The 26,040-nt window shown below is 38.9% G+C and overlaps 2 protein-coding genes across 5 annotated transcripts; one reads left to right on the plus strand and one right to left on the minus strand.

Moving 5' to 3' along the window:
* Window positions 1-1,677: 1,677 nt before the first annotated feature.
* rmi2 (RecQ mediated genome instability 2) lies at window positions 1,678-4,109 on the plus strand. The gene is made up of 2 exons (XM_085454632.1): window positions 1,678-2,061; window positions 2,726-4,109. Exons 1-2 carry the CDS (start codon window positions 1,773-1,775, stop codon window positions 2,875-2,877), a joined length of 441 nt encoding a protein of 146 aa, XP_085310758.1. The 5' UTR covers window positions 1,678-1,772; the 3' UTR covers window positions 2,878-4,109.
* On the minus strand, window positions 3,491-24,221 carry zc3h7a (zinc finger CCCH-type containing 7A). 4 transcript variants are annotated; one of them, XM_085454630.1, is made up of 23 exons: window positions 24,054-24,221; window positions 22,663-22,765; window positions 18,196-18,235; window positions 17,798-18,001; window positions 15,964-16,122; window positions 13,858-13,938; window positions 12,543-12,596; window positions 12,417-12,456; window positions 11,978-12,321; window positions 11,638-11,890; window positions 11,507-11,541; window positions 11,273-11,417; window positions 10,975-11,133; window positions 9,633-9,838; window positions 8,886-8,986; window positions 8,545-8,726; window positions 8,319-8,392; window positions 6,973-7,106; window positions 6,785-6,890; window positions 6,576-6,684; window positions 6,352-6,485; window positions 4,303-4,466; window positions 3,491-4,213 (listed from the first exon to the last, which is right to left on the minus strand). In XM_085454630.1, exons 2-23 carry the CDS (start codon window positions 22,728-22,730, stop codon window positions 4,024-4,026), a joined length of 2,982 nt encoding a protein of 993 aa, XP_085310756.1. In that variant the 5' UTR covers window positions 22,731-22,765; window positions 24,054-24,221; the 3' UTR covers window positions 3,491-4,023. The 4 variants fall into 4 exon arrangements, with proteins under 4 accessions (XP_085310756.1, XP_085310752.1, XP_085310754.1 ...); XM_085454626.1 differs by having other exon boundaries at window positions 6,973-7,109; XM_085454628.1 differs by lacking the exon at window positions 24,054-24,221 and adding an exon at window positions 23,119-23,247 and having other exon boundaries at window positions 6,973-7,109.
* Window positions 24,222-26,040: the final 1,819 nt, after the last annotated feature.

Below are 26,040 nucleotides of genomic sequence, written 5' to 3' on the forward strand. Positions count from 1 at the left end.
TCCAAGTTTTACACTTAAGAACAGATGCAGTTCTTTCCAATTCTCTTGGCAAAAAACTGCTCGTGCTGTCTAGTGGAATAGAGGCTGTGAACAAGCAGCAATTTTCATGTCCTGCCACAAATTGTGAATTAGATTGAGGTCTGGAATATGCCACTGCAGAACCTTTAAAGTCAATCCTGTGCAGTTTTGGCTTTCTTGTTGTGGGTCATTGTCTTGCAGACAAACAAATCTCCAGAGTAGCAGCTTTTTTTCAGACCGCAACATGTTTTCCTCCAGGATTTTGCTCTGTTATTAGCCCTGCAGTGATGTGAAGTGCTTGCCTTGTATTAAACAGCCAACAAAAAGTTTTATTATGGACTTGAAATGTTCAGACTTCCTAACCCTTAATTTTCAAGGAAAAGTTACACGATGAGGGGTGGAAGTGAAGCTGAATCTATAAACCACATTATGCAACTTTCTCAAAATGACTTATTAGTCTTGTCATAGCGGAGGTGAGTTGCATAAATTCTAGTAATAAACTCATTTGTCATGATTATTGTCATGTCCAGAGTGGCATTATGTAGTGTTCATTAGTCTTCAACACTTTTTGGCAGATTAATAAACAGCTCTGTATTTTTAGGAGCTGAACAACAGCAGTTGTTGGTATGTTTAATTAGTATTAATTTGTGGTTTTTCATTTTGTTTATTCAAGCAGTGTTTTTCCACAGTAATATTAATCAGCATCACTCACCCCTATAATATGCAACTAAAGCAGTTGTTGAGACCCCCCTCCCATGTGGCTTTAGTGAATATTATGCTGCAGTTAGAGCTATTCCTATGCATCAATGGAGTATGCATCAGATTTAAATAACAAAATGAGCTGCTCCTTGGACTCAGATGTACATTTTTTTTTCTTGGTTTCCCTTCTTTATTATTTTTGATTAAAGTATCACAACCATTATAACGAAGATGCATAAACTGAAGAAATCAAACACAAATTCAGTTTAACAAATTGTTTTAAAGCCATATTTTGCAGCAATCTTGCATAAATTATAAGGGCAGGGATAGCTCAGTAGGTAGAGTGGTGGCCCTATGATCGGAAGGTAGGGGGTTCGATTCCCCTGAACAGCTACCCTGAGGTACCCCTGAGCAAGGTACCGTCCCTACACACTGCTCCCCGGGTGCCCAGTGGCTGCCCACTGCTTCACTGAGTGAATGGGTTAAATGCAGAGAGGGATTTTCCCCACGGGGACCAATAAAGTACACTTTCTTTCTTAAATGGCTATCAGTATTTAAAAGAAAAACAAAAATACCAATGGAGACACTTTCTATTTTGTCCATTTTAAAAAACATGTTTTTTTTTAATATAGCTTCAGGATTGTCGGATTGTAAACATACACTACTGTACATTTCATTCATTATCACAGTTTGCCAGGCTGATTTCTATACAAGGTTTTAGCTCTTTATCACAGCAGACTAAAACTTTGTAACATTCACAAATGGACCTGATGCCCAGAGATCCCCCCTGTGATGCTTACAAACAATACGGAAATGACAGTTACACTAATTAAATGTGTTTTATCTGTGAATTTCCCCTCTATCATATGCTGCCTCCTATTCACCTGCCTGTGATTGAAGTTCAGTTTTGATGCTTTTACTCTGAAGAAATCAGGCGAGGACGTGTTTTATTGCCGGAAAAGAGTGCTGCCACGACTTCCGCTCGTGGGGAGGCGGGAAATGAAAACGCTGTCGCAAGTTGTCCGTCGCTTGACGCCAGCAGCAGTCTGTCAGTGATGTCCAAAGTAGAGAAGACAGACGTGGAAAGGACACGTCCCCCGCCTGTTAAAGTGCTGTCGGGACAGCTGAGGGCGGCAGGGAACTGGGGCACCGCTGATAGCGGGGCCGGCTGTGTAATTAGACTGGGCAGGGGACGCTCTTTGCCTGTCTCGCTGGTGTGGATGCAGGGGACTGTGCTGGAAGTCCAGCAGGACAGAGACACCGTGCTGTTGATGGATGAGACGGGGACTTTCATTGTTCAGGGTGTTAACAACATCCCCAAAGGGAAACCGTGCTTGTCCCAAGGTAACTGACCCAGACCCAAGCTAGATTCTGTTTCAATCCACACAGAAGCTAAAATTTAATTACACCCCCCCCCGAGAACAATTATTGGCTATTAGGCATATATACCGGTAAGTGAAAAGAAACTGCTTTTGTTGCTTAGTCATTATTATTGGGACCAATTAGAAAGGGGACGTATATTCTGTTTGGTTAGAGAAAAATATAGCTTTGTCCCCATTTACTGCATTTTTATCTAGTGACAGAATCAAACACAAAATGACATTACATTCTAGGAGTTATTATGAAGTATCTTAATAGAAGAAAAAAATCAACAGGATAGACTCTTTTTTAATTACAAATAAAAAGTAGAACTACTATTGTTAATGAACTCAGACCTGTATTTTAAAATTCTAATACGGTTTTAACACACTGCAAGTTCAAAAGCTGTAGTTGAACAACAATTTTTAAATGAGATCATTTTCACTCTAGATATTAGTGGCCTGTTATTGAATTCATGAGAATCCTGGTTAATGTGAATATTTTCATCAGTGCACAGCTTGTTAGGCTGAAAGGAGAGCATTAATCCTAAAATCTGTAGCAGCAAGCTGGCAGATTTATCTCTCCAACCACGATTTACCGTTGAAATCACTGTCGGTCAACAGTTCACCACTTGCTGCTGTTCTTACAGGGAAATATGTCATGGTGATGGGCATCATTCAGGCGATCTCACCAGAACCAGCCATCCGTGCAGTGAAGATGGCAGACCTCTCGGAGCTTGCTGCACTTCACAGACGGATGTGGAAGCTTGAGGTGGATGACCTGCAGCAGGTGCTGGCTTGAATGCTGGGCTGAAGTGCTCCTCCTCCTGTAGCTTGCTACATACTACTGAAGTGTCAAATGTTACCTCAGCAGACTTAAAAGATGACTTTCCTTTCTGCTGGACTTGTTTGATGGAGGTCAAGTGATTAAGAAAACTGGTGTGTGGCTCCTAATCCAAAGTTGTCACTGGAGCTGTTAGATGGATAACTTAACCTTGACCAAAAAAAAAAAAAAAAAAAAACTATCTTCATTGTACTAGTACCGTTTTGAGGTTTTGACTCTTTTTCAGAATACCTTTGTTAAGTAAACATGGTCAAATAACTTTTCAATAATGCATCAGGTCTTTATTAAAACACTGCATCAGTATTGACATGAGAGTTCAAAACTCCCCATTGTGTATAAAGCCATCACTGAGGATTGCTCTGAACTTGTGTTTAATGTAAATGATTTTAGTTCAACTCTAACAATGTTACCTGTAACATACAGGCTTGTAATATATGGACCATTATAAGACAATACAACAATCAACAATGTATGAAACTGCTTTCATAATGATTACAGTGAGATGGACACCTTTTCTGTATTTAGTTACTGGAATTGGGCATGTGTATGCTTAAATAAAAGCCATTTCAAAACAGATTAAAAAAGGAGCTTTATTTGGTGTGGTGCCCATTACATTGGTAACACTATTAGATAAATGGAAAGTGAAGATGACCTATGCTTACTGATTAAAATAAAAGAATGTCAACTCAACTCTTTATTTAAGTAATTGATACTTAAAACAGTAAAAGGTCATTAACATATACAAACTGTTTGTGGGGGAAAAAAAAATTTGTTTAGGTCAACTGTAAGAATCTGAACATGACTCTGATCAAGGTTTACTCGTGCTTCCTCCCTCCCCACCATTTTCAGGTATGACAGAATGGTGCACTGCAAAGCTTCTGGAAAGTGTTTTAACACTCAGTATTTGCTTTTAATGATAACACTCCTGTAATTCTGATCAGAGCAAACAGCCATCATTCAGGGGGCCTGTCCTGTATGCCCTCCTTTAAAATCATGCTGTGATCAGGCTATTTCCTGTGCACGTCAGAGGCCCTCAAAGATGACCTGATTCGAGACTGAATACTGCATCATTTGCAAGTGTGCATGAATATTGTGATCACGTCATTATTTAATGTCTTTAAGCAGAAAACTGTATTTTCCAAAGTCATTGTCATTTGGTGCTATAAGATGGTCTTTTGTGGCTTTGGCAAGTTTCATCAAAAGGAATTCCCTGCGCTCCCTCCATTCTTTTAGTTCCTGCTCCCCGTGAGCCAGCTTACACAAGTCATCCTCTGTGCACGTGCCTTTGAGGAACCTGCCAAAGAGTGACAGCAAATGTCAACCATCGAAAACAATCAGACTCGTAACAAGACACATAGTATGCGTTGTTTCTGATAAACCTACCTCTCACAAACTTTGAAAGTGCCTGTGGGAAATCGATACTGCCAGCAATTCTGATCATCCTCAGAGTTGAAAACTCGTTCTTTGTGTTTTTCTGAAGTGATATGCTGCTGCCACTGCTTCTCACTGTTGCAGTTTTTACCACAGAGCCAACAATGATTGCCAGCCTGCAGAAACAATTCCATTTAATTAATTAACAAATAAATACATTTTAGAAATTTCACAAAAATATGCAGAGTAGACACACTAGATCCAACTATTTTCTGCTTCATCAATAAATAGCACTAGGAACAGAATAACATTGTTGTTAATGAAAACACTTTCATGAAAGACAGGATAAATGATGGATTTAGCAATCATGGTATCACCCACTATTTGGCGAAGCCCTGTTACATAAAACTTTCACACTGGCCATCTTGTTCAATTAAAGCTGGATGCGACGAGTGCCGTCCGAATAGGATTGTAAAACCATATGCTAATCGGCTAACACCTATTCAAGCAGAAACCCTGGATAATTGCCACAATGCTTAGAATAACCAACATTTCCAAAAAGAACTTAATGTTCTATACAATAAAACTTAACAAGTGACAGAGCTTGTTGAACTCGACAAGAACGCCTTTTACAGAGGTCAGCTTGAAGGATAGTTTTCCATAGACTTATACAGGATTTGACCTTTGACCTCATGGCCAATAAATAAAAAGGCACATTTAACGAAATTCAGCACTGGCTTTGCTTCCAGTTAAAAAAAAAAATTAAATAAAACATTCATAATTCAGGATGCATAATTACGGATGTTGCCACTGAACAAAGCCTCAATTACATTCTACTGAATAGGACACAAATAGACTTTCCGCTTATAATTCTGAAGTATGCTGCCTGGGGCGCATGTGTAGCTAGTGCATTATAATGCAAATTCTTTATATACGAATCCACACAGCCACAAAAAAAATATAGACATCCACATCCTCATAACTCAGTCTAGTCTGATGACTAATTTATATCACACAGACTTTAGCGATCACACGGACGCAGGAAATATAATCGAGGCAAAAGAGTGTACTTAAAGTAAGCACAGGCTTGTACTCCAGTCCCCACATAGCTATTCCTCTCAATTCTACCCCAAACTCACATTCTGTTTAAGGATCTATGCCCAAGTATAATTCTTACTATTTCAGCTCCCATTTCGATCGCCCATTCACTCTCTCTTTCAGACACCCCTTCCAAGTATGTATGAACACAATGAGATTCATAACTTTATGCACTCTTTGGCTTAACTTAATGGGGCGATCGTGGCTCAAGAGTTGGGAGTTCGCCTTGTAATCGGAAGGTTGCCGGTTCGAGCCCCGGCTCCAACAGTCTCGGTCGTTGTGTCCTTGGGCAAGACACTTCACCCGCTGCCTACTGGTGGTGGTCAGAGGGCCCGGTGGCGCCAGTGTCCGGCAGCCTCGTCTCTGTCAGTGCGCCCCAGGGTGGCTGTGGCTACAATGTAGCTTGCCATCACCAGTGTGTGAATGTGTGTGTGAATGGGTGGATGACTGGATATGTAAAGCGCTTTGGGGTCCTTAGGGACTAGTAAAGCGCTATATAAATACAGGCCATTTTACCATTTAATTTGGGCAATTTTTGGTCCACGCTTGGGCTTGGTTAACCTTCATACTACCTATCACACCACACCTGGGCCCAAAACGAAAAGCGAGCCAGGACATAATGCACAGCATTAAAATGTATTCTGGCATGTATGCATCACTCAGTCCAAGTACACTTTAGTGTACTAGTCGATTAAAAACTGCTAACTTATCTAAAAGGCAGAACTCACCAGGAAACAGGAATAATTAGGGACAATCTAAAAAACAAGGTGAAATAGCATCCACACAAATACCATGTTGTTATACATTAATGAAATAGGAATGATTAAACTACCAGGTAGTGTAGTTTACTTGCAAATTAGGGAAAGAACCACAATTTAATAGTCTAGCTGCAAACATCCCTGAGCACAATATTAACTAGATGCCACTGAGCTACATTTCATATCCACTAACTTATCAACTCACCACTTCCTCTGCGTAGTCAGTTGGCATGTGGATCTGTTTCCCATTTTCTCTGACTGAGTTAGTGGAAGTTTCATCACCCCAGCCAGGCCTTTGAGACTGCAGCCATTGCTCATAAAGTTGATCCATATCTCCAACTAAATGAGGGGATATAATGTGTTTGCCACATCACATTCACCAATTAAATTTTACACATTAAGAGAGCCAATCGCTTCAACAAAACTCACTGTTGTTTTCCTTCATGTAGGTCCAAAGGTCTCTTTCTTCCACACTGTGAGCAAATGTGCAGTTCCCAATGTACTGACACTTCTTGCCAGCTGTCACATGCATGCAAATCTAAACAGAGACCAGAAAACATTTGGTCTCCATTATTCGAAATCTGAATATATTATATGTCTGGCAAATATAAGATGGGAAGACTGTGCTGGAAACATACCTCAAATTGAGATGGAATGGGTTTTTTGGTTGGAAGCGGTCTTACAGTTGTCCACTTTTTCCTTTCATGGGAACTTACAAGCACCACCCGCCTGTCTTTTGCCCACCTGAGACAGAAAGACAGCGTGACTCAATAATGACATAATGGATTGTAGTCCCCCACATACACAAAGACATCCAAATACTTACGTGTGTCTTGCCTTGGCTGTGCAATACTTCTTGTTTTTGTCAGCTTCACTTAGTTGGCCGTTTCTCCAGCACTGGCCACAAACAAACATCATCTTCAGATTCGGAGGTCCAAATCTTCTCAGTGCACTGGGAAGCTGCTGATTATATTTTGAAGGACTTGTTAAAATCTGTGACTAAATATAAATTTTCCCTTCGCGACAATGAAACAACTAAAAGAATTAAAGCAATGTATATACTGCAAGGCTAATGACAATGGCAACAGCTTAGCGTGGGGAAAATAATTACAAATTCAGCAGCAGATCAAGTAAGTTGGCTCACTTACAAGGAAATGAACAATGTGTCATGTTTGTAGTACTGTCATTTTAATGGAAAGAATATCAACCACAAATCCATAAAAACCACATTACATATATACATTTCTTAGCCCTTTTCCACTAGTACTTACTTGACTCAAGATGTTTTCCATTTCAACGGCGCACCACTTAAATGTGCATGGGGTCATTATAGCAATGTAGCGAAAAGTCCTATGACGTCATTTGTATGCAACACAAACACCACAACGATGGAGATGGCATACCTGCTGCTTGGTGTATGTAGGGACCATGGTGTTGTTTTATTTGTAGCAATTTCCCTTGCTGCCGGGTTTCAAAAATGGCCGTTTTTATTTTCATAAAGGAGACGCTCTCATGACTGATCAAGTGACGTCAATCAGTGGCATGCGGTCACATGGTCGGATTGCCTCAGATTGCTTGGAATCCCAGCCAAGTAGGTACTAAAAAGGTTCCAGGTACTATCACCTAATGGAAAGCCCTTAAAAATGAGTTGAGCCGAGCTGACCCAAGTACTTACTAGTGAAAAAGGGCTCTCTGTGAGAGCACAAGTATCTGTAACTGACTAAATGGCTGTTTGCCCAATCTGTGGGAGTCAGAATTCTGTTTGGGCTGTAGGGTATCAAATACTTGTTTCACTCATTGACACGCAAATCAATTTATGCAATCGATTTTTTGTTTTGATTGAATTGTTGTCTCCATTAAAATGAATATACCATAAAAATTAGAGACTGTTTATTTCTTTGTGAGCAAAAAAGAAATTCAGCAGAGCATCAAACAATTACTTCCCCCACTGTACTTTAATTCAGGGCAAAAAACGGTCTAAAATACGGGTTCTTCATTTCCTTATTGTTAAATGTAAAACAGAAATGTTTTACACTTAACCCTTAAATTCATATGTCAGAGACAGGAATTTTCCTTTGGGATCAATAAAATTCTTCTTATTGTTATTTTATGTATGTTTAATGTAGAAATACCTACTAGAGAAAGGGAAAAACAAACAAACACTGGTTTTACCTGAGCTCCCTGCAATGAAGCTGTTGCATTCCAAAACTTATTAGCCTCTTGGACAATGTTTTCGTGAGTGATACCTGTGTAATCCAGAAAACCAAATATCCATGTAATTTGATTTCTTTTTTAAAAACATAGCATTTAAAATGACAATCTTTTATGGGAAAGAAAAGGGAGCATTTCAGATGCAATACCACCCAGTTCTTGTATCATTTTCAAAGAATAGTCTTACCAAGCTCGTGCTGCATCATCCAGACCTTCAGCTCGATGAGGCTGTGGGCGTAGAAACAGTCATCCTCTCTCACGCAACCGTACCGGACTTCGTGGCGACAAAGATCCAGCTGGCAATGGGGACTCAAGGGTCTTATTTTGGAATACCGGACTGTATTCTCTTTCAAAATGTGGACCAGGCACCTTCAAAAAGAAACAGAGTGATCAAACTCGCAATCTGATAATTCTTATGTATTTCCAGAATATCTTCATATTCTAAGATCTAAACACTGTAAGAGTAAATCCTTTAAGTCACAAATAAAATGAGGATGGTTTCATGTGCTGAAATGGTGATTGACTTACTTATGATCCTCAAAGTCATGCTTTGTCACAGGATGAGAACAAACTGAAGGGTCATCTTTGTTGGTCTTGCTGATTATTCTGGGTTTGTGGTCAAAGCACACCTGCAGAACAGCACATTTCCCATAAAATATCTGTTTTAGGCATTAAACTAACAAGACAATAAACTATATATACACACTTTTATGCTATACACACTTTGATCACCTATAAAACGTGAGCAGCATAAAAAGTGTCTCTCATTCCATTCCAATGAAAATGAAAAATATTTACTACTGTGGTTAAATGAGCCAGTTTATTCATTTCATAAATGTCTGCATTGTTTTCTGCATTTAACATATTTGAGCAAAAGAATCAATTTACAATGAGGCCAAAGATTTTCTCCTCAACTCACAAGGAAAAAACAAACAAACAAATCCCCACATGGCCACATGCAGCAGCACTACAACACTATCACTACAGTCTATGAGATGAATGCACACTGATAGATATCCTACTTCACCATCTGTGCATCAGCACATTTATTTGAAACAAAACAGTTTCGCACCAAAACATTTAGCATAATATTAAATGTGAGGATTTTTCCCCCTTGAATTTGTATTTCCAATTACTTTTAAAACACTGAACCGAAAATATAAATCTTTTTAAAGCGAAGATTTGGCACTTTAATATAACTTAACCAGAAGTACTGGTCATGCCTTGCATACATCCACACTAGTTTTGGATAAGACACTAAATCAAAATACACACCCCACAGAGAAACATGAATATCCCATGATGCTCCTGCAAGATCTTGGGAACAGTCAACCTGATGTTGGAGTTTGGCCCAAAAGGATCGAAGAGCAGTTCTCTGGAAATAAATCCTTTCCGCTCCAGAGTCCAAACATCAATTTCTTCTTGGCAGTATGCAAATGTGCAGTGGCCAGGATACAAGCAATCTTTTCCAACAGCCACCTCTGCAACACGCAAGGTCATGTTTTATTATCACAAAGAGTGCTAGAAGCAAAGTCAGTCATAAAACATGTTACAGATGTTCCTCTGAAGATAAATGTGTACATGTTCAGTAGGGATAAGTAGGTAAAATAAAACAGGAAATAGCAGTGCTGTTGCATGATTTTTTCCTGCCTTGCTTTTCTGAGTGAAAGGTACAGAGAGGGAATGGGGCATATTGTTGTTGCTCCTTTAAGCCAGAGGCAGACTTAGTCACAGAGCTGAACTGACATCTGTGTTCATGAGAAAGCCAGTGTGGGGGGGGGACACGCTACACTAGACACTGACACTGTTGTAATACACGTCATGCCTCTGATTTCAGAATGCTGGCAAGCTTTCTGAAAACGCACACTGGGACAGCATTACGCCACATTTGTTGGTTTTAGTGTAAACAAGCAAAGAGGGAATGGGACCTACTAAGAGGGATTTCTTATCTTATTCAGTCTCTGTAAAAAGGTGGTAAATGATTCGAGTTTAAAGTGGGGCTATTAAGCTTTTCCTTATTTTCTATGTCATATATACAGTTAAAATGGTGGATGATCAAATAAAATACAGACCAAACTTCTATTTGGGAGTGGCGACCAATCAGAAGAAAGTTTAAAGACAGCGTAGCCTTAAAAGGGAGAGGAGCTGAACTGGTAATTATATGATAATTAAGGTTTTTTTGCAAAGTTATCAAACAATAACAATGCGGAGCTGAAGATGAACATAACAAAATAAGCGCAATGTAACAATGCAAATGTGCAAAAAGAGCTTTGATAATTCAGGTATTTCTTGGCAAAACAAACGTAAATTAATGTTTTGATTTAGTGTAAAGGAGGGGAACTCCAGGCCGGTGTCCTGCGGGTTTTAGATATCATCCTGGGTTAACACACCTGAATCAAATAATTAGTTCATTACCAGGCTTCTGGAGAACTTCAAGACATGTTGAGGAGGTAATTTAGCCATTTGAATCAGCTGTGTTGGATCAAGGACACATCTAAAACCTGCAGGACACCGGCCCATGAGGCCAAGAGTTCCCCATCCATGCTTTGGGGAATCAACATAAATAAATGAAACAGGTTGTGAGAAAGGCATTTACACTAAAAATAAATTAACTAACCTTTGCAAATGTAATAAGGTCCAACATATTGAGTTTTTGTTGGTCTGGGTCGAATGAGTTTCCATGTTTTGTCTGGCAAATGCTTGATTCTGCCAAGTAATACATCCTTTTTGCATTTATGGTCTTCCGTATGAAGTGTGTAATCCAACACTCCAGGCCCTGTGAATAGAGAAAATATGAAACAAGTTGCACCAAACCCTACTTCCCATCCCATCCTCAAAGACGGTGACAAATTTGAGCTTACAGCAGAACAAAAAGCAGACAGTTAAATAAGTGTACTGTCAAAACAATTCCTCACCAGTTTTGACATAGCACACTGAACAGGCTTGTTTGAATTCATGCGTTTCAGCTAGGGGGTTCTTTGCTAAATCAACAGCAGCAGGGAGGCCTTTTACATCAGGCATACCCACAGCCATCCCCATTGGGGTGTGATTATTGTTGATCTGTAATAACAAAGAAAAACAATGTGATATGAGCCTGTAACAAAGATTGAACTGATGATGGTTCGATATTATTGATAAACAGTAATTACCTGTGGAAGGAATCCACTTGGAGCATAATCTGAAACTGTGACAGTAGGAGGGGAAAAAATGCTTATTTGTGTATCTGATACAGATGGAAAAATAGTGATCTTAGCCCAAGTAAAGAGGTGAAGTAGCATACCTGGTTTAAAGTCTGATATGCTGAGACTATCCAGAGAGTCCAGTGGTGGTGAAATGGGGTCAAAAGTGTCCATACCAAAATACGCACTTGACCCCGATTTGTGATAGAGAGGCGGCAGCGTTACAGTGCACTGATGTGGACCACTGGGGAGAAAAGGGTTGATGTGCGATGGCATCAGGAATGGACTTGACATGGAACTGCCTGAGGCAATACTGGCAGGTAAAGGAAGAGGCCCCTTCACCGTAGGAATAACCTGACAGAGGAGATTAGGGAAAGTCACACGTCTGTTCAAATATAAACTCACTGTCTTATTGATTTGCCAGGGATTCTGCTAACTAACCATAGTAGATTCGGGGCCAGCTTGGTCCAGAAGATCATCTAGGTCGTCCCCAATGATGTCCGTATCAAAATCTTGACTAGTATCAAGAATTGGGTAAGGCTTACTGGCTCGGCACCCATTTACGAATGTGAGTGCAGGGAGGGGATCGGACGTGGATGCAGACACAGGCAGGGCGACAGATTCGAAGCCTGGAGGTTCAGATGAGGGGACAGATGAAATATTGTTGGTAGAGGGGAGTTCATCCACCACTGCTTCATTCAGAGGTAGGTGCACTGCCACCGGAAGTTGGATGGGAGCTGGTCCTGGAGTCAAAACACTGCTATCCTGGGTTAACTGAGGCACTTCTAAAAAACACATAACAGGATGGACAGATTGAGTGATTTTAGCCCTGGCATCTTTTGATATGCAAATAAAAAGGTTATCAAGGACCAAAACTTACCAATTTCTATATTTTCAACCGAATCTGAGCCATAAGAAAACTGGAAAATACAAATTGTTATTGATCACCTTGTGTCTTGGAAAACTACTGCTACATATTTTCTTTTGTGTGGCTGAGGTTGCTTACCTTGTCACATGACGCATCTTGATAACTTGATCCTCTCAAAACATTCAAGGCAGGCTGTAAATAAATAAATAAAATCTTTTTATGAATTCACTTCCTTATCATTCGATTAACACAGCAATTCATTGAAAACCACCTCCATGAATCAGAGTGGTTTTACTTGTTTTGAGCGTAACCGGGGACCCATTATGCTCCAAGCTGGGTTTTTTTTTGGACAGAGCAGTTTTAGCTCCTTTTCCTTTAAGCAAACTTTGTTCTGAGTGGCTATTCCATTGTGAACAGAAAGTCTAAACAACAGGTGGTCAGGTGGAGTATGTGTGGAGAGCAGGTGTGGGCTCACAGACAGGGACAACTGCAGTAAGCAAAGCAACTGATTAGCATCACATTAAGCCAAAAGTTGTAAAATCTGACTCAAGCTTAACTTTTAGTGCACTCTGAATCCTGAGCTTTTGGATTGTAGGGATTACACGTTTATGTCAAATATTTTAGCTGCCTTAAGTCTGACATCATCATCATTTCCAGGTCCAAACTCAAACAAACACTGATATCGCAGAGTTAAAATTGGCCTAACTTGTCAATAAAATGTTCCGTGTGGTTGCTCTCCCACGTGTTACGATAAAGTTTAACATCCAGGTATCCATGAAAAAGGGGCTTTACAGGATTGAAGTGTAACAGAACCTAAAGTCAGCAGGAAGTTAGCTTGCTAGTTTCCATCTAAAGTTGATCCACCTTGTTCTGACAGAGGGATTTATAAATAAAACAAACAAACAAAAAAAACAAAAAACGTGCAGCTCTGCTCTCTCTTTGAACATCAATGGAGACTGAAAACTAAACAGGAATGGAGGATGAACGTTAAGTTGAGTGTCCCTGTTGGGCAGAGACAGATGCAATCATGTGGCAGTGAAAAAGATGCTGAAAACAGACCAAACTTCAGTCAAGAGAATGCCTGTGATGATCGATCCACAACACAGGGTTAGTCATGCACCTACTGAGCCTCAGAGATATTCTTTTGTGAAGAATAGTTACATCGCAGGGTTTTAAAAACTAAGCCTAAAGATGTGATACATATGAACTGTGCTAATGAACAGCTAGAGAAGCATACAACAATCACAGGAATTTTTTAAGGGGTTTGTTTATAAATAAAAAAAATATACAGAGCATTGCAACATGTAAAAAAGAGAACAGCCTTAATGAACACAGTAGGAGCTTGGACCCAGAAGCAGGGTTTGTAAGTCATTGCTTAATTAGCGGATATACAAAAAAATAAAGAAAATTCTGAAAAACCTAACAGGTCCCCTTTGTCATCATACATCCATACCTTACTCCTCACATAAGCTTTACGGATTTTCAACCCCAAAGTTTTGGCAAGGTCCTGAGTCAGCTGTGTGACACTGGAGTCCTGGGGAAACAACACAGGACAGTTACCGCCTTTGATTCTTTATGTTTTACAGCTATTAATAATCTCCTACATCCTATTCATGTTAAATTAAGATTTTTTTTTTCTCGAAATTTTTCACTGCACTATTTTACCAACCTGGAGAGTCTATCTAAAATTAAATCTGACAGATACCCCCCTCCATTCATAGTATTCTATACAAATACATGACAGAAACATGGTGCAGTTGAGACCACTACTTTATAAAGCAGAGCTTCTTAAAGCATGGCTGTAATACAAAGTCTTCCTGACATTTTTTGTATCCAAGGTTACATTTGCAGTCCTTCAAGCAAGCAAATTTCTGTACCAGAATGCGTACAGAGGTTAGGGGAAAGAAAGGGTGTGGGTGGAGGTGGACAAAAATTTGGCTACAGACCAAACTTTCTTCATTTTTTATATTATCTATGATGATTCAAAGTGCACATGTAGAATTACTACTTTTATACCTTTACTACAAAGATCCAGTGAATGTAACAGCACATGTTCATACTTGTGGTATATGGTTTATGCAGCACAATACACCTTTTATGAAAACAATCTCTAACTCACTATAACAAAATCTTTAAAATCTCTGTCTGCAAAATACTCCTACACGATCAAGAGTTAAGCAGACAAACTTGGCATACAGGTATGTCTGCCCCTGAAGGTGCTTCTCTGTCATATAGGCCATGTGGCCAAGCAACCACCTACCATTAGGCTAAAATGACCAATTACTGGTGATTTATGCTTCTGATACGTCGTAACCTCAAACTCCTATAAAAACCCTATGGTCTCTGCGCTCTACAAAGTCTACCTGTGGAAGTCTAAAGCAGGCCTTTGTTATGGTCAGGTTTTTCCCCCTTCAGGGGCTAACATTGTTGTCCCTCACGCTTTTCCACATCTTTGTATATTTCCCTCGTATACGACAATTGCCACGATTACCCTTCAAGAATTTGCTGACATTTGTGAATCCTTATGTTGATGCTATGGTTGCTATTCCTTTTATTGAGAGGATGATTGTTATCCTCTCATTGATAAATTCAAAAAGTGCAGCAAAAAAGCAGATAGGAGGAAACAATGATGAACAGGCCAATCACAATATTTTGAGGCTGTGCCAACTTGACATGTAGCTACATTTCTCGGGCGGCGTACGTAAGGCTATGCCGTTTGAGCGGTTTGTAGTTACGACATAGATGGCGTATTTTTCCTGCTGAAGCATAAATCCCCAGAAAGAAGGGAGACCCAGGGGGAAATAAAGTTCCAGCATTTTATTTATTTCTCTCAGCTGGGACACAACCACAAGATAATTAACACAAAGCACCAGCACAAACATAAATACCTGCGACAATGTCAGCCATTTATGTAGGTTTAGTTGTAAAGAAAACTGTAAAGACTCCCCACAGAAATCTAAGTCAGGCCTTATTAGCATTTATGCACTCGTAACACTTAAAGCAGAGTATTGTTTTCATTTCACAGCATTAAGTAGGAATAACTCAGTATTCATTTGAATCCAATTTTATTTATATAGCACCAACATTAGCCACAAGGTGCTCTATACTGTAAGATAAAGACCCTGCAAGAATACAAAGAAAACGCCAACAATCAAATGACCCCCTATGAGCAAGCGCTTTGGCAACAGTGGGAAGGAAAAACTCCCTTTTAGCAGGAAGAAACCTCCAGCAGAACCAGGCTCAGGGAGGGGCGGCCATCTGCCACGACCAGTGGGGGTTGAGTGATTTGGCAACATTTGGTAATTTAAAACTTCTCCTGAGCTGAGATTTGAGCACTATTTGTACGAAAGGAAGAGAAATCAGTAAATTAAGATGGCAGAAAGCAAAACCGATTGCTAATTACACTGAAGACCAGGGTATATCAGTCTATGAAACTTTCTTAAGTCCCGCTCATTTGCTAAAGCAGTCATTTGGTGTATCCTCTATATATATCCAGTATGAGAATTACTAGCTAACTTGTCCATGACAAAAAAAAGGTGGGGTGATTGGGCCTCCTTACCTGAGGCACTGCTAGAGAGCATTTGGCAACAGCCTCATAGGCCTCTTGATGTCGCCCCAACTCTTTCAAGGCTCTTGCTTTTCTGTACAGAGCTCTGTAGTTGCCCTCATTCAACCGGAGAGCCTTTTCACAGTCTTCTAGTGCTTGGTCATAGAGTCCCTATGGAAAAAAAACATGTTACATAGTAAGAATACTGAGGCATGGTCTGTGTGCACAAAACAAAAGTTTCCTGTGTCCTAAATTGACATTACACGTTCAGTGAGTTGACTCAGGTAAGGGTGTGGTGTGTTGTTTTTCCTCCCTGAAGACAGCAGAGTGCTTTTACTGCCATGTAACATGACTCAATACAGGCAAACACACTAACAGGAAAGTAGGGTTGATTTTCCACCAGTTTGATTTACTGGAACCCAGTCTCTCCCATTACTAAGTTACATTTTGATGAATGAAACCTACACCTTTCTGGTGTATTGTTATATGTTTTCAACTAGTTTGAAATGGATTTAATACATGACATACACTATAATTTAATATCTTAGAGCAAGACTAGCCATTTCTTAAGATTCTTTGTCTTTGTGCTAAGCAGTTGCTATCTGTATTTAGACTTGAGAGGTATTACACTCACAAAGAAAGAAAGCAAATGAGCATATTTCCTAAAATGTGACATTTTAAATATATTTTATTTTTTCTAAATGCAGAGTGTTGGTAACAATTTAAATCAAAGTTAAAAGCAGCACGTGTTATTAAATCACTGTCCAAAATCGAATCAATCTAGTGTCAGCTTCACCAGTACAGAACAGAACTCTTGGATGTGTTTTTATAAAGACCAAAAATATATATCTGGCATAAATCGACCTGGTTATCAAAGTTAAACACCCCACATTCAAGAAGAGATATGAAAAAAAGAAAAAAAGAAAAAAAAAAAAAAAACACATGTTTTCAGAGGAGCTAAGCACAGGGTTAAACAGGGGGAAATATAAACCGTCTGTACAGCTATCATCACGAGGAATGCGAGGACCCTGGACAATATCATGGATGAGCTCAGAGCAGTGATTAAGTTCCAGAAGGAATATGGTGAGTGTAGTATGATGTGCTCCAGAGAGACATTGCTACACTTTCTGGACTGCATTTAGACTGTGCTGAGCCCCTGGAATGTGTCCATCTTACTTACAGAGGAAACTTTCTCCTGTCAATGCAGTCTGAATTCAAACTGAATTCAATCTGAACACACTGTTTGTATTCCTTCACTACCAAATTGCTCTGGCAATCAGTTGAGCAACCAAATTTGGCACACAGATAAATCTTAAACCCATTAAGTTTCTTATTTACATGGCAAATAATGACATTATCATGCTGCCTAGCAACCACATACCACTGGGTTAAAATGACCCATTTCTAGCATTTATGCACCTAAGAAACCTTATTAAAACATTCTGTCATTTTAATTTCACAACATCTTCCCATCCACAAAAAATTGAATAGTGCATGACATGTGTCATAGCAACCATCTACCAACAGACTACAATAACAATTACACAGCAGAGCAGGGGAGCAACAAAAAAAAAAAAAAAAAAAAAAAAAAAAAAAAAAAAAAAAAAAGGGCAGTAACTATATTTAACTGTATTATCTCAATATGATTAAGTAAATCACTTTGCCAACAGCACAAACAGACCAAACAATAAGGTAGCTTGTTTTTCACATCCAAAATTTTAGTACAGTATCTTATCCTTAAAGTTTTCCTTCTCACCATTATGCATTTTACTAACAAAACTAATATGTAAAATTTAAGAGCAAAGTTTGAAAGTGACTTGTGATCAATGTCGTGCTCACAACTTACCGGAACAATATTTAGGTATGCCGCAGCTCGATTTGCATACAGCTTTTCTAGTAAACCTGTTTGAACACAGATATCTTCTGATTCAGCATAATCTGCTATATTCAGTGCTTCAGTAAACATCTCGATGGATTTTGTCCATTCTCCTTCCCTAAACACGTCGTTTCCTTCTCCAAACAGATTCCACACAAGGTCCTTTATGAACACCTGGAAAATTTAAAACATACAAATAAAACAAAACATACAAAGTCTAGTAATATAGTAATACGTCTTTACACAGATACAGGAAATTACATGTTGCCTTTTATTTTTTTACCCAATAAATTAAAATAACGTCAAATTTGTTTAACTCAAATTTTGATGGAACTGGGTCACCGTACATTCAAATTTACACTGCTTACCTCATACTGCTCCTGACTCCCAGGAAATGGAAGGGTTGATCTAGAAGAAAGAAATAAAAATGAAATTACAAAGTGCCAGCCATTAAATAAATTATGTATGTGTGTGAGAAACTGTAAATTACATTAATTACGCTGATCTTTTTTACCCTTTTTTTTTTTTTTTAAAGTAAAACATCCTAAAAACTGTATTGAAACCAAACCATCCATTTTGTAATCGGAAGGTTGCCGGTTCGAGCCCCGGCTCGGACAGTCTCGGACGTTGTGCCCTTGGGCAAGACACTTCACCTACCGCCTACTGGTGTTGGCCAGAGGGGCCGATGGCGTGATATGGCAGTCTTGCCTCTGTCAGTCTGCCCCAGGGCAGCTGTGGCTACAACTGTAGCTTGCCTTCACCAGTGTATGAATGTGAGAGTGAATGAATAGTGGAATTGTAAAGCGCTTTGAGGGGTCCCGAAAAGCGCTATATAAATGCAATCCATTATTATTATTATTATCATCATCATCATCATCTACTGGTTTGGTTCTGACTGTATTGTTAAGTTATACTAAATAGTAGTGACTGCCAGGAAGTAAAATTGTATTACGATTCTAATCAGGGTGTGGTTTATGTCACAAGCAGTTCACAAACCTACATTTCATTTAGATGTCAACACAGACCTACAGTCATTATCAAGCTTAATATCATCAACAGTCATCAATTATTTGATGCAATGTTAAACTAGCTGGATAAATTGCTACACTAAAAGGTTCCATTGTGCCATTAAATGCTATCATGGAAAAGTTTGTCTTTTTTTTCTCAAAGGCTGTTTTCCACTACAGCTGCTGCCTGGTATGTAGAGTTGCATTTCTTCTTTTAAACAGTGGAGTAGGAGGGCGATATATTCTAGGCAGTCCTTTCAACCAAGGCATGATGAGCTCCTCTGCATACAACAAAATACCACTTTGCTCGTTGCCATGTTTTTGAACAATTAAGTATTTAATGATTCGGTGTGAAAAAATCTAAGTGGCAGACCTATTTCATTCATCTTTGTCAACTTTACACACACAGACTACATCACAGTGACGGCATTCACCATAGTATTTTAAGTATCACTTTTGTTTTAAAACAAAATGCCCTTGGTGGATTAGATGAAATGAAAAGCTAAACTGCTTTGCTCAGCTCTAAAACAACATGTGGTCATAAAGGAATTCTGCCTGATGCTTGAATACGAAGCTAGAAACAAAACTGAAGTAATACCAGTAATCGGCTGTCTCTCTTACCTCCAACTGATATTAACAACCCAATGAGATTGTGGTGGACTGTTAGTTACTCTTAAAGGGGGGGTAGAAAGACAAGATTTTATTTTCAATCTGTTCCTTTACAATCATCCAATGGGTATTGTGTTATCTGACTTTAAGTATTTTAAGTAGCGGAATTTAAGTATTCGGGGTCTTGTTTGTGAGTCAGCAGAGAGGGGGGCGCGAGATCGACAGACGGATTGGCGCTGCAGCGATGCGGACACTGTACCGGTCCATTGTGGTAAAGAGAGAGCTGAGTGTAAAAGCAAAAACTCTCGATTTACTGGTTGACGTGCTTACTTTCACCTACAGTCATGAACTTTGGGTAGTGACTGAAAGAACGGTATCGCAGATCCGAGCGTTAAAAATCAGCTTTCTCCAAAAGGTGGCTGGCCTCTCCCTTAGAGATAGGGTGAGGAGTTTGGCCATCTGGGAGGGGCTCAGAGTAGAGTGAAGAGCAAAATAGTGTTTAAAAATAAATAAATAAATAAAAATAGTGTAATATCATATGAAGAAGCCATGTGCTACATGCTTAAAACCTCAAGAAATGTATTTATATTGTGTGACAGGATTACACTGTAGGGGGGACGTCAGGGATGTCACCAGAATCAATACTACTTATGATTCCATACCAACATCCACAGGCGATGTATGCACAGAGGTGGCCATTCTTCTGAAACTGAAGAAGGATATAAGTGTTCTAATCTAGCCAAACATGCTGAAGTAGAATACTAGAAACAAAGCCCACAAGCACAGGGAAAAATACAAATGGGACAGCAAAAACTACACTTGGAAGATGGCAAGTAGTGCAGCTCTGCTCCAACTCAAGAAAGGCAGATTCAGCTATGAGAGTACTTTGCACTCAAGGGTGGCTGACAAAGGGATAATGGTTCACTCTTAAAAAGCAGTGTTCAAATAAACCAAACCTTCCACGACACAATGGAGCTGTGATGTCAACTCTGAATGATCAGATTTAGGGCGTTAAGTTGGTGCATTGCATTGATGTCTCATTTATGTTAATGTTTGTACGATAATGTTTAGGTTTTTACAGTAATGTTTATGTTAGCTTACCTGTCGGAAAACTTCTCAGCATGATGCTTGCTAAGCGAACACTATGTAAATTTTGTTAGCCAATGAGTGATACGCAAGAGGAAATAATTAAACAGAAGTAGCTACAAACTTAAGTCCCCCCCCTCACACATTAACATTTCTTCTGAATAGTCTTTCACCTATCTTTAGGTAGTTAATCTGTAGGTTGGATCATGTCAATAATTATTTAGTTTAATTGACATTGAACACTACGCCATCTGAGAAACTATGATATATAACTACATTTCTGATAAGTAACAGTTTTTTCTAATTCTGTTTTACTAGTATTAAGATGAGTTTCCAGGCTTTGCACCTCTCAAATGGCTGAAGTAATGACAGAGAGCATCTTTAGGATGGTTATCAGCATCTGGGAACATCATCTCAAAGATAAGAGCAAGCGTCACTCCAGAGCATGTTCACTGCAATCGTGAATTCATGAGCTGGAAAGAAAATCTTTTTGATTTAATTTAAACCCTAACTTATGGACAGAAGCCGTTTTTAATTTCCTATTTGCACATTAACTTTTGTTTAAATCCTACTAGCAATTTAATTTGTATTACTAACCTTTAGTTGCAGCCCTAATGCTGATGTAACGTAGCTGTAATATTAGTAGGCTATTCTGCAAACATCCTAACATTTCAGTCTGTATTCTGTCAACACAACATGCATGCATTTTAAATAAAAGATCTGACTCCATGTTTTACAACAACTTTTTAATACATATTTTGTTTAACTACATAAGAGGATCATTTTGTTTGAGTATTGAGAATCATGCGATTCTATTGAGTACTGACTACTAAATGTTTTGGTATCGTGGCATCACTATATATGTTAATGTCAATGATACCCAAATTCAAAGAAGGAAAAAGTGAGTCAAACTGATGTTAAAAAAAAATGTATGTATGTATATGTAAAAATTCAAAAGTAACTTGTTTGAATACCCAAGTAATCTAATATTCTGATACAAGGATATAAACTATTATTGTCACTGATTCCTTTTGCCTATGAATTTTGAGCTTTTGTACCAGCATGTTTCTCCCACTGTTTCTGCCTTAACCTGGAGTAATGAGTCAATGAACCTCACCTCTGACCACAATACTGAGGAGAGTTGTTGAGGATCTCCTGAACCTAAGTAAGCACAGCTCATTACTCAAATTTTCTTTGAAGTGGGTGTAATGTTGTTAATGACTCGTAAACTTAGCAAATAAACTCTCATACGGTCTGACAATGTAATCAAAATGTGAGTGAAAGTCAGAGTGTTTTAGGACACTGGCATAACATTAGCTTACAGCCATCTGTCGTTAGCTGTCCAGAGACAGAAGGGCTGCAAGTCTGATGACAGCTAGTGACAATAACTTACTGTGACAACACTCATTATAAATAAACATTATATAGAGTTTTCTTTTGTTAGATCCCTAATTTGAAATCAAGAGATTTCCTCCTCACATCAAGGCTTGAAGTGAGGAGGAAGTCGATAAGGTGGAGACGAGGGAGGAGGCGGATGAAGAGAAAGATGATGAAAATTTTAATGTACGAATCTTAAAACATAAATGAGAGATTGTGGTTTTGCAGACACGTGATCGCTTCCCATGTGACATGAACGTTTCGGCCATTTTAGATGTGTAGCAATCCTGACACGTCAAGTAAGTGAATAACCTACTAAACATTATTATGCTAGAACCCTATGTTTACTTTTAAGTATGGCAACTAACGTCAGTTCAGGAGTGGGGAGAAAGAGGATGAGAGCAATGAGCAGGAGAGAGTAATGGTGTAGGAAGCAGATGAAGAAGAGGCAGTAATATAAATATGAAAAAATATATATATATATATATACACAAGTTATTGGATGTGATCTCTACCGGTTATCACATCTAATGAGGCGGACAGCTCTTGAGCAATATGCACATGACATCACATGCAAAACCATAATAGAATGAAAAACCACACTTTCACAGACCCAAATTTTTTGTATGTAAACAAACCAATAAGATGATTATCAGATTATCAAAATAGTTGCCAAAGCTGACCAAGACTAACTAATAAATGGCTCAGGAAAACAGTCACACACTGAAGAAAAAGAAACAAACCAGGGACACTTACTGGATGAACTGGAGGCCCTTTTGAATCTCCTGCCAGCGGGTCCTTCTGTCCAGACACGCTCCAGACATGTCTGCGTGTTTTGTCCCTTTCCCTCAGTCAGCACCTGAAATTGTATCAGAATCAGAAGATTCAGTAGAGTCATTTTAAAATGACAGGTGAAAACGAAATAAATAAAAAATTACTTCTCATCATTGACTGGACACGGGCAGATTGTACTAACTAAAAAGCTCCTTTGCTCAGTGTTAACCGTCAGTATATGATTTCAACTTATCAGGGGCTTCTTTGCCGCTTGCCTTCCATTATTTCTAGCTTCCGCATTTAGTAATGACGACATGCTTTTAGTTCCGGAAAGTGACGCTAAACATTTTGTTAGCTTGCGAGGTAATAACAGTAACAACAGAGCAGATACGGGTTAGTATAATGTAGAAGCCATAGAAAGCTACAAAACCTACACACCTGAAGAGTTTGACAATAAGCAGAACCGTTAGGACCCATTTAAACTTAGCATCTGGAATCAAGCGCTCCATCATCGGATAGCTCATTGCCTCATGTAAATATTTTTGGGTTTGTCACGAAATTCATCAACACAAAGTGCACACTGTGTGCTAAACAATGTGCACAAGTCTTCGAGCATTTATCACCTTCTGACAGTACTGCGGCCACGGCGCATAAACCCGGTAAATGAAGCAGTCAACCCTGGATGGTCATAAATAACATGATATCACCTGTCATTTCTAAACATTTTCAAAGGCACTTCTTAATTGTGGTTGCTAATCGGAAGAGAATATGGGCTGCTACCGAGTCATGCGGACGGTTATACTAGCTTTAGACAGTCACCCGTTATGTTCCATTAACTTAACAGTCGGACCGAAATTAACTTTATTATTGCAGTGCTTTTGTGTTTAGACACGCTTTTTTTTTTTCTTTCTAGCCACTAAGCACTCTCCTCTATATGAAGACAGCACTGTGTGGAGAATACATTTATTTCAACAAAGTTTTACAGGAGAGGAGGGAAAGCGCTTCGTGAATATGTCCGATAATGGGCGCATAACAGTTAGCGCACGTGTGTTACCCGCGGCCAGGGACCGTCCAGTTCTCACCAGCCATCACCATCGGCTAGCAAATATTAGCAATTTTCATACTGTTCCAAAATATACCGAAGTGATACAACACACGTCTTCTATGTATGCAGAAATACGCGGACGTTACCAAAAACACGACGCTACTCGCCTAAGTTTCTAGGAAGTAGACTGAACCTAACAAAGCATAGGCATGCCTAAGTTAAACTAGTTCCTCAACGCAAACAATAGCGAGGTGTAGCTGTTTAGCTGTAGCTAACACACAATAAATATCAAAGAAATGGATAAGAAGTAGCTGTCGTTCACACTTACATGAATGAGTCTTTATTCCGCACAAACCTTACATCGGCTATCTAAAGGGAGGGAAAGTGATTTTTCGTTATAGCTAAAAGAACTTGGCTAAATGTGGGATATCGCTGAAGGCCGCCCTTTGCTTCTTTTTCTGCTCTGATGCAAGCGAGCGCAAACATCGAGTCCATTAGCTCTGGTGCCCCTACAGGCACTGAAAGGTTGTAGCAAGTAGGATTTAGGTGTGTGGCGATTAATAATAAAACAAAACACGTGGATATTTGTTTATTCTTATTAGCAACAACCTGTCCAAAGTGTACCCTACAGCTAGAATAGTCCCCTAATCATTGGAATCAGTGTAGCTTACAGAGATAAACTTTTATGTTTTAGACTTAAGGTTTTTTTTTGTTTTTTTTGTTTTTTTATCTTTTTTGTTGTTGTTGTGATTTTTAACCAATACATTAAAATATACATATGCAGAAATTATAGCTAACTGTATAATCTGCATATAATTTTACAATATATTATATAATAAACTGATTGATTATTTTTTCTTTCTTTTTTCCCCTTCTCTCAATCCATACATGGGGCTCACCATAATTCTAAGATTGTCAGTACTTCAGACTCTCTCTAATGCATATACATTGGCAAGGCACCCACTTTCAATCTCCTTACAATCTACAAAGCACAACATTTCAGACCGCTGAGCCCGAGGCATCCACAGCTCCTCTCCATCAACCCTTGTGCAAATCTTTCTTTGACAGCGCGTTTCCTCCTTGAATTTATCAGCACACAGAGCATTTAAAAATAGAAGTGTGGCTCAAAAACTAGAGGGAGGAGCCCATAAGAGACTTTCATGTGATAGAGGTAAAATAAGGTTCACTTTTTCTCGGAGCAACCTGCAAACAGCTCAAGTTGAGTGATTTGGAGACAAAGTTGGAGAGGCAAGGTTGGGGTACTCTGGACATGTGGAGTGGAGGGATGGTGGTTATATATTGAACAAAGGACATTGTATATGGAGCTGCCAGGCAGGAGGAAAAGAAGATAAGCACAGAGATTCATGGAAGTGGTAAAAGAAGACATGTAGATGATTGGTGTAACAGAGGAGGACATTAGGGGTAGGATGGGAACAACTTCAAAGAAGAAGAAGAAGACTAAAAAGCAGTTTAAAAAATATGTTACTCCACTGTAAATGAAAAAAAGAAAAAATAACTACTAGTGGTCCACTGCTTCACATTGAGCTTCACACTTATAAACAAACCAAGCTCGAAGTTACTTTACTAACAAAGTCTGCACAACACACTAATTATTCTGTTTTTGTAAAGGAAGAGGATGTGATAATATATACAGGAAATTCAGGAAGTTTTGACCACAAGTAGTACACCAATATGTGTGTGTGTGTGTGTGTGTGTGTGTGTGTATCTATATCTATATCTATATATATATATATATATATATATATATATATATATATATATATATATATATATATATATACACACACACACACATAAAGTGTGTGTGATAAGGACATAAAGTGGTTTTAGTGTGTATATATTAAGTGTTGGTTGATTAAAAAAAAAAAAAAAGACATAGCTGCACAGATCTTTTTGAGCAAGCACACAACCTGTTATTTGCTTCTTTTTCCCTTCCAAACTCAGTTGGAGAATTCAGGAAATTTTGACCACAGGTTGTCAGCAGGGCAGACAGCGCACATTTAAATATTTAACATTTAAGACATTTTCTTTGTTAAATAACAGTAAAAAGCCAGTAATCCTCTGGTACCATGGAAACCTTCAAAAGTGCCTTCATCTTTCTGCAGTTTCTAAATGATGACTAAAATGTCAAATTCATTATAACACCAGTTTAGTAATCTGTGACTCACAGTAACATCTAGTCATTCATCAAACAAACCCAGGTTTGTCCTAACTGGGTAAACTGTAATGTCTGAACCAGGATGAAATGCTGTTCATGTATTAGTATTGCTTCCAGTTTTAGGGAGTTTTATGAT

Source organism: Copadichromis virginalis, linkage group LG4 (assembly GCF_057382275.1).
Source record: "Copadichromis virginalis isolate Kocher_CV1m ecotype Utaka linkage group LG4, C_Virginalis_male_GT1.1, whole genome shotgun sequence".
Classification (NCBI taxonomy): domain Eukaryota; kingdom Metazoa; phylum Chordata; class Actinopteri; order Cichliformes; family Cichlidae; genus Copadichromis; species Copadichromis virginalis.